Source organism: Chiloscyllium plagiosum, unplaced genomic scaffold (assembly GCF_037043375.1).
Source record: "Chiloscyllium plagiosum isolate Xiang-an unplaced genomic scaffold, Cpla_swu_hap1 HiC_scaffold_2, whole genome shotgun sequence".
NCBI classification, from domain to species: domain Eukaryota; kingdom Metazoa; phylum Chordata; class Chondrichthyes; order Orectolobiformes; family Hemiscylliidae; genus Chiloscyllium; species Chiloscyllium plagiosum.
Window position 1 is genome coordinate 48763857 of NW_028270140.1, and position 12958 is coordinate 48776814.

At 39.8% G+C, this 12958-nt stretch overlaps 1 protein-coding gene across 3 annotated transcripts in view; it reads left to right on the forward strand.

Annotated features, from left to right (window-relative positions):
* The window catches only part of LOC122562270 (lysine-specific demethylase 4C-like), a 424780-nt gene that overhangs the window by 65435 nt on the left and 346387 nt on the right, over window positions 1-12958 (forward strand). For all 3 annotated transcript variants that reach the window (XM_043715046.2, XM_087996635.1, XM_043715065.2), the window contains one exon: window positions 8368-8561. In XM_043715046.2, the coding sequence (XP_043570981.1) occupies window positions 8368-8561 (194 nt within the window). The remainder of the gene's footprint in view (window positions 1-8367; window positions 8562-12958) is intronic.

Consider the following 12958-nt stretch of genomic DNA (forward strand, 5'->3'; position numbering starts at 1 on the left):
GTGTTGAATTTGGTTGGTTTAAACAGTGGTTGGGATAGCAATAGCTGTTTCTTCACCAAGAGTTTTCTGGGGGTGGAAGACATTGCGGGTTTTGCAAAATGTGATTAAGGCTAGGTTGCTGGAACTAGCAGACAAACTGCGGTTGGAGCTGTCTCTTTCTGTGAGGAAAGGAGAGATAATTACAGCTATAGTTCAGCATTTACATTTGCTGGAAATGCCATCAGAATCTTTAGAGATGGCTAAAATTCAGTTGAACATAAAGCAGCTTGAGTTTGAGGCAAAAGACAAGGAAAAGGCAACAGAAATGAAACAGTTTGAATTATTATTAAAAGCAGAAGAGAGGGAAAGGGAGAAAGAGAGGGAGTTTGAACTTTAGAAATTGGCACTTAAAAGTTCAAAAATTCGCTTTCTGAAGTAGTGAGAACTCATGTGGAAGAGCATAGAGTCATAGATATGTACAGCACGGAAACAGACCTTTCGGTCCAACTCGTCCGTGTCAACCAGTTATCCCACTCCAATTTACTCCCATCTGCCAGCACCTGGCCCATATCCCTTCAAACCCTTCCTATTCATGTACCCATGCAGATGCCTTTTAAATGTTGCAGTTGTACTGGCCTCCCACAACTCCTCTGGCAGCCCATTCCACATATGCACCACCCTCTGCGTGAAAATGTTGCCCATTAGGTCTCTTGTATATCTTTCCCCTCTCACCCTAAACCTATGCCGTCTAGTTCTGGACACGTCCACCACAGGGAAAAGACCTTGTCTATTTACCTTATCCATGCCCCTCGTGATTTTATAAACCTCTATAAGGTCACCCGTCAGCCTCTAGGGAAATAGCCCGAGCCTATTCAACCTCTCCCTATAGTTCAAATCTTTCAATCCTGGCAACATTCTCGTAAATCTTTTCTGAACCCTTTCCAGTTTTACAACATCCTTCTGATAGGAAGGAGACCAGAATTGCACATAATATTCTAAATGTGGCCTAACCAACATCTTATACAGCTGCAACGTGACCTCCAAACTCCTATACTCAATGCTCTGACCAATAAAGGAAAGCATACCAAATGCCTTCTTCACTATCCTATCTATCTGTGACTCTACTTTCAAGGAGCTATGAACCTGTACTTCAGCAGAAAATAAAAATGGCAAGATTAGCAGCTCAAATGGCTGATGGTTATGAGTTGATCCAAAGTCAAAGTAAGTCAATGTCAATCCGTGGGGCATGGAATTGGGGAAAAGAGAAATCCTTGTGTAGAAAGGGAAAGATAAATCTTGGTGAAGATAATAAGAATAACTTTCCACAGTGTAAAAAGGAAACCCTTGAAAGGGAAAGAGAAGTTAAAAAGCTCCAATGTTTTTATTGCAGTAAAGTAGGCCACATGAAATAAGTGTTGATGGGTTAGGAAAAACACTGAATCCAGATGTAGGTAAACAGGGTAAGCCAGTGAATGTCGTTGGAGTGGTAACAGAAAACACAGTGGAGACTAGAAAGCTGCGCCAAAAGGTACAAGCTGATCGGAGGTTGGTTAAGGAGGAAGTGCCAGATCTTCTTAAAGCTTATACCTGCAAAGGTAAAGTTCACTCGCAAAAGCCAGGAGCAGCAGGTAAATAGGTTGCAATATTAAGAGATGCAGGATCCTCTCAATCTGTAATTTTGAAAGATGAGGAGGCATGTACTTCTGAAGGACTATTGCCAGATAAGGTACAAGTAATGGAAATTCACTTTGAAATAAGAAGTATTCAATTATGTAAAAGTGAGGTTAGAGTGTCCAGTGAAAAGTGGTGAAGTCGTGGTAGGAGTACTGGTCAAACTCTCAGCTCCAGGAATACAATTTGTCCTTGCTAATGAGACAGCTGGTTCACAGGAAGGAGTGCTGGCCACTATGGTTGAAAAACCAGTGGAAACTCAGGCAACTGAACTGTTGCAAGAGACATATCCTGGGATTTTTCCTGACTGTGTGGTAATGAGGTCATAAAGTAACCAGTTGAAACAGGAGAGATCAAAGAGTGCAGATACGAAAATTGAAGTGGAACTAGCAGAGCACCTGTTTGATCAGGTGGTGGAGACAAACCAGGAGCAGATAAATGACACAGGAGACACCTTTAGCTCAGATAAGTTCACCTACAACAGAAAGATGAAAATTTAGAGAAATTATATCAAATGGCATACACAGAAAAAGAATCAGAATGTATCCCTGAATGTTATTATCTTAGTAATTATGTTTTAATGAGGAAATGGAGACCATCATGTATGAAAACAGACGAGAAATAGGCAGAAGTTCCTCAAGTCATATTGCCAGTGGGTATAGAAAGGAGGTGTTGCAAGTGGCACACGAGCTACCACTAGGGGATCATTTAGGAGTGAGAAAATCTCAAGCATAAACATTACATAAACATTTAAAACATTACATAAACACTACATAAACATTACATCTCAATACATAAACACTTTTATTGGCCTGGACTGCCCAAGGATATAGTTGAATTTTGCCAGAAGCGTCAAACATGACAGGTAATTGGAAAACCAGAGGCAGTAATAAAACCTGCACCTTCAATACCTATTCCTGCATTTTGAGGAACCTGTTAGAAGAGTCTTAACTGATTGCATAGTATTCCTACCAAAACAAAAAGTGGGAATCAGTATTTGTTAACAGTAACAGATGTGTCCACTAGATTTTCAGAGGGTATTCCATTACACATTATCACACCTAAAAGGTTTGTAGATGAGTTTACTCAAAATTTTCACTAGATATGGACTACCCGCAGAGATACAATCTGATCAAGGGTTAGACTTCACATCACAAGGAAGTTATGGACAGCTTCGGAATAAAGCAATTCAAATCTACTGCTTACCATCCAGAGTCATAAGGAGCACTAGAAAGGTAGCATCAGACATTAAAGACCATGTTGAAGACTTATAGTCACGACTGTCCAGATAATTGGGTTAAGGGAATTCCATTTGTACTTTTGCGATCAGAGATGCACCAAATGAATCAACCAAATTAGTTTTTGGGCATGAAGTGAAAGGGCTGCTAAAATTGATTAAGGAGGAATTGGTATGTCAGAATTAAGAGACCACATATTTGAACTATGTGTCAAATTTTCAGGACCACTTTAAAGCTGGGGAGTTGGCTAGACAGCATTTAAAAGTATCACAACATACAATGAAATGGGAAGCAGACAAGAAATCAAAAACTTGCAATTTTGCTATTGGAGATAACATTTAAGTGCTACTTCCAGTGATAGGTGAACCTTTAAAAACAAGGTTTAGTGGACCTTATCAGGCTGAAAGGAAATTGAATGAGGCAAACTATTTGATAAGGACTCCAGACAGAATGAAATCTCAGAGTATGTGATTTGAATATGCTCAAAAGATATTCTGACAGGGAAGGAAAGCTAAAGAAAACTATTATTGATTACAACACGGAAGGAAGAGGATTCTGAATTGGACATTCCTCAAATTAAATGAGGGTGGCTCAGTGGTTGGCATTGCTGCCTCACAGCGCCAGGGACCCGGGTTTGAGTCTGCCTCGGGTGACTGTCTGCAAGGAGTTTGCACATTCTCCCCGTGTCTGCATGGGTTTCCTCCAGTTGCTCCAGTTTCCTCCCACAATCCAAAGGATGTGCAGGTCAGGTGAATTGGCCATGCTAACTTGCCCACAGTGTTAGGTGCATCAGTCAGGGGTAAGTATAAGGTAGGGGAATGGTCTGGGTGGGCTACTCTTCGGAGGGTTGGTGTGGTCTTGTTGGGCTGAAGGACCTGTTTCCATACTGTAGGTAATCTAATTTAATCTAAATTGGACAATGAGGAAGTTGTCAAAAATTGGGACAAATTATTGAATTACCTTCCAAAGGAAAATCGAAATGACTCATACTAGGCGGTACAGGGGCTCAGTGGTTAGCACTGCTGCCTCACAGCACCAGGGACCCAGGTTCGATTCCAACCTTGGGTGAGGAATTTGCACGTTCTCTCCATTTATGCATGTGTTTTCCTCCCAAAATCCAAAGATGTGCAGGTTAGGTGAATTGGCCATGCTACATTGCCCACGGTTTTCAGGAATGTATAAGCTAGGTGCATTAGTCAGGGGTAAATGTAGAGTAATAGTGTAGGGGAGAATGGGTCTGGGTGGGTTAGTCTTTGGAGGGCTGGTGTGGACTTGTTGGGCGGGATGGCCTGTTTCCACACTGTAGGGATTAAGAGTTATTGCTATCAAATGGGGATATATGTGGAAATAAGCTGGGAAGGAGTAACCTAATTATATATGATGTAGATTTAGGAGATGCTGTTTTGATTAAGCATTCCAATTGGTGTAACCTCTAAAGTTGGCACAGCTTCAAAAGCATGCTCCAAGATGACATAATCAAAGAAAGTTACAGTGACTGTAGCTCAACCATAGCAATGGTGCCAAAACCAGATGGTACCCAACTGTTATGTGTGAACTCTCACAAAGTTAGTGAAGTTATGAAGACTGATGCAAATCTGATTCCACATTTGGAAGACTGTGTTGAAAAGGTGTGACAAGCGACTTATATTATTAAGTTGGACTTGCTCAGAGGATACTGACAGATATCTTTGAAAGAGCAAAGGCAATTTTGGCTTTTGTAATGCTGAATGGATTGTATCAGTTTAAAGTCATGCCATTTGGTATGAAAAATGTGCCAGGCACGTTTCGGAGGCTCACCAATCAGGCCATTGCTGGATTACTCAACTGTGTCGTATATATAGATGACCACATGGTGATTTTCAGTCATACATGGGGGAGGAACATTTATCAGACACATTCAATCGACTTCAGAAGACAGGCTTGGTGATAAACCTGGCTAAAAGTGAATTTCCCAAAGACCAAGTCAATTTCCTTGTTATTGGACATGGACAAATGGCCATACAGGATGCAAAAACAAAGGTAATTGGGAAGTTTTCCAAACCATTGACAAAAAGATCACTACTACAGTTCCTGGGATTAAATGGATTTTATCTAAAATTTGTGCCAAATTTTAGTTGTGTGACTGCTCCATTCACTGAATTGCTAAAGAAAGGCGAGAGGTTTCAGTGGACAGCAGATCATCAGAATCGCTAAAGAAAGGCGAGAGGTTTCAGTGGACAGCAGATCATCAGAATCGCTAAAGAAAGGCGAGAGGTTTCAGTGGACAGCAGATCATCAGAAGGCATTTGACAGCCTGAAAGCTGTGTAAATCACTGCCCCAGTATTAGCCACACCTAATTATGCAAAGCTATTCAAGGTAGCTACCGATGCAAATGATATGGGTGTCAATGCTGTGCCCTTGCAGGAAGACAACAAGAAAATAGAAGGACCTATCAGATGTTTTTCCAGGAAATTGAACCTTTATCAGCAGAACTATTCGACAGTTGAGAAGGAGACTTGAAGTTTGGTGTTGGCGTTACAACGTTTCAATGTTTATGTTATCAGTAACATATCTGAGACAATCATATACACTGACCATAACCCATTGAAGTTGTTGGAGCGTTTTAAGGCCAAAACTGCCAGACTGTTTAGATGGATCTTGTTGTTACACCTATTTAATTTGAAAATTGTGCATGTGACAGGACAAAAAAAGGTGATTGCCAATGCATTGTTGAGATTTGAATGAGAAATGGAGGTGTTCGGTGACAGGAGTAAAGCAGATTTAAACAAAGTGTAGTAGTGCGTGCTTGCATGATTATTGTCGATGTAATGTATATGCATGCTGTAGAGTACTAACAATTTAAGCGGTTTTAAAATGAAGCCATCTTTGGATATTGAGTTCATTTTTTTTTTAAGGGAGGACGTGTGATGATGCTGCTTCTTTAACAAGGTTATGTTGTCCCTGTGTTTTTTCAGACAGGTTGTAAAAGACGTGGAATCCAAAAAATCTAAGTTTGAAGGGTTTCGGACCAATTTGACTAAAGCTGCCTCAGGCAAAAGGCTTTTAAGTTTAAAAAATGAAAGGGGAGTGGTACAATGAAATGGGAGTGGTCAGGTCACTCAGCTCTGTGGCACGGGGCGGCATGCTGGTGCAGTGGTTAGCACTGCTGCCTCACAGCACCAGGGTCCTAAGTTCAATTCCAGCCTCAGGTGACTGTCTTTTGTGGAGTTTGCACATTCTCCCTGTGTCTGCGTGGGTTTCCTCCGGGTGCTCCAGTTTCCTCCCACAGTGCAATGATGTGCAGATCAGGTGAATTGGCCATGCTAAATTGTCCATAGTGCTAGGTGCATTAGTCAGAGGGAAGTGGGTCTGGGTGGGTTGCTCTTTGGAGGGTCGGTGTGAACTGGTTGGGCCGAAGGGCCTGTTTCCACACTGTAGGGAATCTAATCCAATCTTTACTCTGGTTTGATTTGGTTTTCGGTAGTCTGGCTATACACTGAAAGTAGTCAGTGTTGTGAAGCTGCTGGACCCAGAGAAGCAGGTCCAGGCCGATCCTCCTCTCTCTCTGACTTCTCTCCTGTAAGACCCTGTGTTTGGTTTTACCTTTTGGGCCAAGGGGATTTGATGTGGATTGTTGCAACTATTGGAACAGCATTATTAAGGTGAGATGATCTGTTGGGTTTTTGGAGAGGTTATTCGGTATTCTGTTCTCTTTTGTTTGTGTTTCATTCAGTAGTCTTGTACATAAATTCTGTTTTGTTTAAAACTAAATGTTTTGACCAACTGCTTCCCTCCTGGAATATCTGCGATACACCTGCTTAAAGCAACAAGCAAAGTTAGAGTCTGGGCTACTTTCTTGAAATGTTTTGAGGGGGTATGGCCTGGTCCATAACAATAGTTCTTTTCAAGTTGCGTCATAGGTAGGCAGGGTGATGAAGAAGATGTTTAGCATGCTTGCGTTCATTGCTCAGTTCATTGAATATAAAAGTTGAGAGTGTGGTGCTGGAAAAGCCCAGCAGGTCAGCCAGCATCCAAGGATCAGGAGAATTGACGTTTCGAGCAAGAACCCTTCGGAAATGAGCAATGTTACCTGACCTGCTGGGCATTTCCAGCACCACACATTTACTCTGATCTCCAGCATCTGCAGTCTTCATTTTCTTCTCATTGAATATAGGAGTTGGGACATCATGTTGAGGTTGTTCAGCATGTTCATGAGGCCATTTTTGGAGTACGGTGTATGGTTCTGGTCTCCCTGCTACAGAAAAGAGATTATTAAATTGGGGAGGATTCGGAAAGGTTTTACCAGGATGTTGCTGGGACTGGAGGATTTTACTTATCAGGAGAGGCTGAATAGCGTGGGACCTTTCTCCATGGAGTGTAGGAGATTGAAGGGTAACCTTATAGAGGTTTATAACATCATGGGGACAAGTATAAGGCAAACAGCACAGATCTTCCCCTTAGAGTGGGGGATTCAAAACTTGGGATCATATTTTTAAGATGAGAGGAGAAAGACTTAAAAGGGACTCAAGGGGCAACATTCTTAACACAGTGTGATTCTTATGTGAAATGAACTGCCAGAGGCAGTTTCAACATTTAAAAGACATTTGCATAGATCCATGAATAGAAAGGATATGAGCCAAACGTGGCAAGTGAGACACGTTTCGTTTGGGAAACTTAGAGTCATAGAGATATACAGCATGGAAACAGAACCTTCAGTTCAGTTCGTCCATGCTGATCAGACTTTCTACATAAATCTAGTCCCATTTGCTAGCATTTGGCCCATATCCCTCTAAACCCTTCCTATTCCTGTACCCATCCAGATGTCTTTTAAATGTTGTAAATATACCAGTCTTTGCCACTTCCTCTGGCAGTTCATTGCGTACATGCACCACCCTTTGCATGAAACCGTTGCCCCTTAGGTCCCTTTTATATCTTTGCCATCTCTCCTTAAACCTTCTAGTTTTGGATTCCCTTATCCCGGGGAAAAGACCTAGCCTATTTACCCTATCCTTGCACCTCATGATTTTATAAACCTTTATAAGGTCACCTCTCAGCCACTGACGCTTCAGGGAAAATAGCCTCAGCCTATTCATCCTCTCTCTAAAGCTCAAACCCTCCAACCCTGGCAACGTACTTATAAATCTTTTCTAAATCCTTTCAAATTTTACAACATTCTTCCGATAGAAAGGAGAGCAGAATTGCATGCAATATTCCAAAACTGTCCTCATCAATGTCCTGTACAGCCACAACATGACTTGGTAAGTGCCCATTGACGTCCCCAATTTTTCACAAAGCATGGAAAATTTCACTGATTTTCTAAAAATAGCAAAACATTCAAGCTGGATTTTAGTGACCCCCATCCTGACTAGCATCAAACCTGCATAGCATAAGCTTTTTAAATTATTTAGATTCTGACAGTGGCTTCGACTTTTTTGACCCCAACTGCATGAAACTATCATACTATCCATATGATTACTTCACAATTTAATTATTTTCCAGGATGTCAATGAGTGGAATATCAGTCGTTTGAATACTATTTTGGATGTGGTAGCAGAAGAAAGCGGCATAGCTATTGAAGGTGTAAATACACCATATTTGTACTTCGGCATGTGGAAAACAACATTTGCATGGCATACTGAAGATATGGATCTGTACAGCATTAACTATCTGCATTTTGGAGAGCCAAAATCTTGGTATGTATAACAGCATTTGTTTTATTTCTTGTTACATGTATTGAAGTCCTGGCAAAGATCATGTTTTTGTTTTGTTTTCCTCCTTTTAAAGATGTACTAAACATTCTTTACATTTAGTACAGTGATATATCATTATATTGAGGAGAAATAATGTTCCCTTAATTCTCCAATGTCCTGCTTACTAGTTATAAGAATTTGAGCTATTAGAGCAAGAGAAGACTTGTACTGCTCTTTAAACCTGATCTATTCTATATGAACAAAGCTAATTTTGGGCTTCATCTCTACTCTTCTGCCTGCTCCCGATACCCCTGGACTCCCTGAGAGATGGAAAATTGTCTCTCTCAGCCTTCAGTATCGTCAGCTTTGACGTGTTTGCGACCCTCTGGGTTAGAAAATTTTAAATGTTTGCAACATGTCCAGTGAAGAAATTTCTCCTTATTTCAGTCCAAAATGACCATCTTATCCTGAAACTGTTCCCCCAGCAGAAACACAGTTCTACTGTGTCAAGTCTTTACATAATCTTGAAAATGATACAATCACCTCTCAAGCTTCAAAACTCTAGAGTATACACATTCAATTCACTCAGCCTCATATCATGGGACAGTTCTTTCATTCTGTGGGCAAATTTAGTGAATCTTTCCTATGTCAACTCCAATGCAACTTTCTTAAATATGGTGTATCGTATTCCAGATATGGTATTGCCAAAACCTTGTACAATTTATTTTCCTAATTGTTTGCTTAACTTGCATGTTAGCTTTTTCATATTTTTTGTGCAAGTACTTGCAGATCCCTCTGAACACCAACACTTACAAGCTTTATTCATATTTTTAGAAAAATCTGCTTTTCTATTCTTATGACCAAAATGAATAACCTGAAACTTTTCCATCAATTGTTCCTCATCTGTCCCCTTGTTTGCCCACTCACTTAACCTTTCCGTTTGCAGGTTCATTTGTATCCTTATAATAGTTTGCATTCGCATGTAACATCAACAAACTTGTATACATTATTTTCTCTGCCTTAGTCTTTGTTATTTATATAGATTGTATATTGCTTAGGCCTCAGCATTTATCCTTGTGGCATTTCACTTGTTACAGCCTGTTGTTATGGACCAGACCAAATCCTCTCAAAATATTTTAAGAGGATAGCACAGACCCTAATTTTCCTTATTTTAAAGGCAAATGCCAGGCATTGCTTTCCAGATGCAATTCAATTGGTCAAACTACCAGTCTTGAAGCAAAACACACTTTATTCATACACCATAGTTAAAATACAACAAAAGAAAGAAGAACTTGGAATAACAACTCTACTGGAAAGCTTACCAGAATAATAGATTATTTAACTACTAAACAGTAATTGTTCCAATATAGTAACATCCCATAAACACATATTCGGCAAAGGCAAATTTAGTATACAAGATTCTCATATACAGTTCTCCAGTCCAAGAGGGGAAAAAAATCGAGAAAACTGAGAGACTATCAGGGAGAGATATTTTGCAGCTTCTAAACCCAGCTTCAAGACCCCAGCAACTGCTACTACACATCCTGGTTCTGTGATCCCACCCATTTGGGCTGTTTCTATTATTCCAATTTTAAAATAAAACCCTTAGGCCTCTCAAGCTATTTATTTTATGGGCTCCGAGTAGTCCAATTGGCACCTCTGTCTCAACCTTTCTTCATAAAAAAAGCTGGGACAGAATACACCTCTTAAAGCCACTGAATTGTCATACTGTCAACTTGAAAATGCCTCATTTATCCCAACTCTCTGCTACTCATTTACCTGTCCTTTCTCTGTGCTAACATATCATCTTTGCTAATGTATCACTTCTGCATGTGCCCTTATTTTGTGTCTTAACCTGCCTGAGTGCCACCTTATCAATTGTCTTTTAGGAATCCCAAGTATACGGCATCTGCTGGATTCTCTTTATCCTGCCAGTTACAGTTTCAAAGTCTTGAACAAATTTATCAACTAGAGTTGCTCTTTCATTGCAACAGATTTGACTTATTCTAATCACTTTTCTCAGAACATTGTAAAGACTGCCTTATTAAAAGGTTCCAGCACTTTGCAGATGACTGATGTCAAGCCAACTGGCCTGTATTTCCCTGCTTTCCCTTCCTTTCTTGAATATAGGTGTAACATTTAATAACTTGCAATCTGCTCAGACTGTCCCAGAGGGAATTTTGGAGAATCATAGTTAATACATGCGCTATACCTCAGCAGCTATATTTTTTGTCGTTTAGAATCTGGAATGTAGACCACACCTTGAGATACGTTTATGCATATTATACTGACATCTGAGTGCTGTTTGTCTTCTGATTTTTGATTTGATCACTTTGCTGCTGGTAGGATTCAACTGACCGTAATGGACAGAGGAGACCCAATAACGTATTTGCACCATTTCAGGAATGGTATTGTGCTCTTACTGAAAGCTAAATGGTTAGTTTTTGGGGTATTTATGTGTACATGTGTGTGAGAGTGAGCATGCACATACAAAATTAATATTAGATTGTGCACTTTAAATACTTGCCTTAAAATATTCTCAGAAGCCAATTGATGACTGTTCATAACTCTGACATTCTTTGCTTTGAAATAACAAATGAAGAACAGTATTCTGCACCCAATTTGAAGCAGATCACAGAATTTTCCATGTAATAGTATATTAGAATGTAAAGTAATAACTTTTGTGACACTGGTTTTGATTTTTGTTGAAATGGACAAGTGTCTGGAACTTAGTTCAAGCGATTTATTCTATTTTGTTTGAAATTGTATCCAAGAAATGAACTAGATAGTCAGATTTATTGGATAGTTTGTTCAGTAATTTCACAGCCCACGTTTTAAGGGAGCTTCAAATGAAACATGGGCTGTGAAATTACTGAAAATGATCCCATCAACATGATCTATTTTTTATAATTTAATTTGATACAACTGAAGGTTGCAGAATTCTGTAATGGTATGTTTGTTTCATTTGCAGTGCCAGTTTGTTTACAAAAGAAATGAGTGAGTTACTTTGTGACCTATTGAAGGGTTGTGAAGATGTGTACCAGAAGAGTGCTCATGATGTTTGACAGTTGCCACAGATAATGAGAAGTGAGGAAAGTAGCAGGTGCAGTGTGCAAGTAGGAAGAAAGAGTTTTAGTAAAGATTGAAAAAAAGAAAGTACTTGAGATTTCTTTAGTAACTTTGCAACTGTAGGATGTTTGAATGCTTAACAGTCAATTATCGATTTTTTTGAAATGTGGTCACAGTAGCAGTGCAGGAAATGCAACAATTGAATTTGTGCACAAGGCCTCACAACTGCAGTTAAACAAAAGATCAGTTATACAGTCATAGTCATACAGCATGGAAGCAGACTCTTTGGTCCGATTAGTACATGCCAACCATATTCCCAAACTGAAGTAGTCCCATTTAACTTGTGGTTGGCCCATGTCCCTCAAACCTTTTCTATTCATGTACTTCTCCAAATCTCTTCTAAATGTTCTAATTGTACCAGCATCTATCACTTCCCCAGGCAGTTCATTCCACACATTAATCACTTTCTGTGTAAAAATGTGGCTCCCAATGTTGTTTTTAAAACTTTCTATTCTCACCTTAAAAATATGCTCCAAGTTTTGAACTCTCTGCAGGGAAAGACCTTTGCTATACACCTTACGTATGCCCCTCATGATTTTGTAAACCACTATAAGGTCAACATTCAACTTCCTACGCTCTAGTAAAAAGAAAATCTAGCCTATTTTTATAACTCAAAAGTTCCATTCCTGGTAAATCTTTTCTGAACTAGCTCCAATTTAATAATATTCTTCCTGTAGCCGGGTAACCAGAACTGCATACATTACCCCAGAAGAGGCCCCACCGTCTTGTGCAACCTCAACAGGATGTCTTAAGTCCTGTACTTAATAATCTGACCAATGAAGGCAAGTGTGCTAAATCGTTTGTAACCACCCTGTCTACCTGTGATGCAACTTCTAAAGAAGTATGTACTTGAATCCCTAGGTTCTGTTCTCCAACACTACCCATTAATTGTATGAGTCCTGTCCTTGTCTCTTGTACTAAAATGCAATACCTTGCATTTATCCAAATTAAACTCCATCTGCCAGTCCTCAACCCATGGCCCAAGTGATCAAGATCTCTTTGTAAACTTAGATAACTTTCTTCACCATAGTGTACCACCAATTTTGGTGTCATCCACAAACTAAATAATCATACCTCATAAGTTCTTATCCAAGTGGCTTGTATAAATGACAAACAAAAGTGGACCCAGTGTCCATCTTTGTGGAACGTCACTGGTCACAGGTCTTCACCACTATCCTCTGTCTCCTAACATCAAACCAATTTTGTAACCAATTGACAAGCTCTCCCTGAGTCTCATGTGACCTAACTTTACTAATTAGTCTGCCATTCGG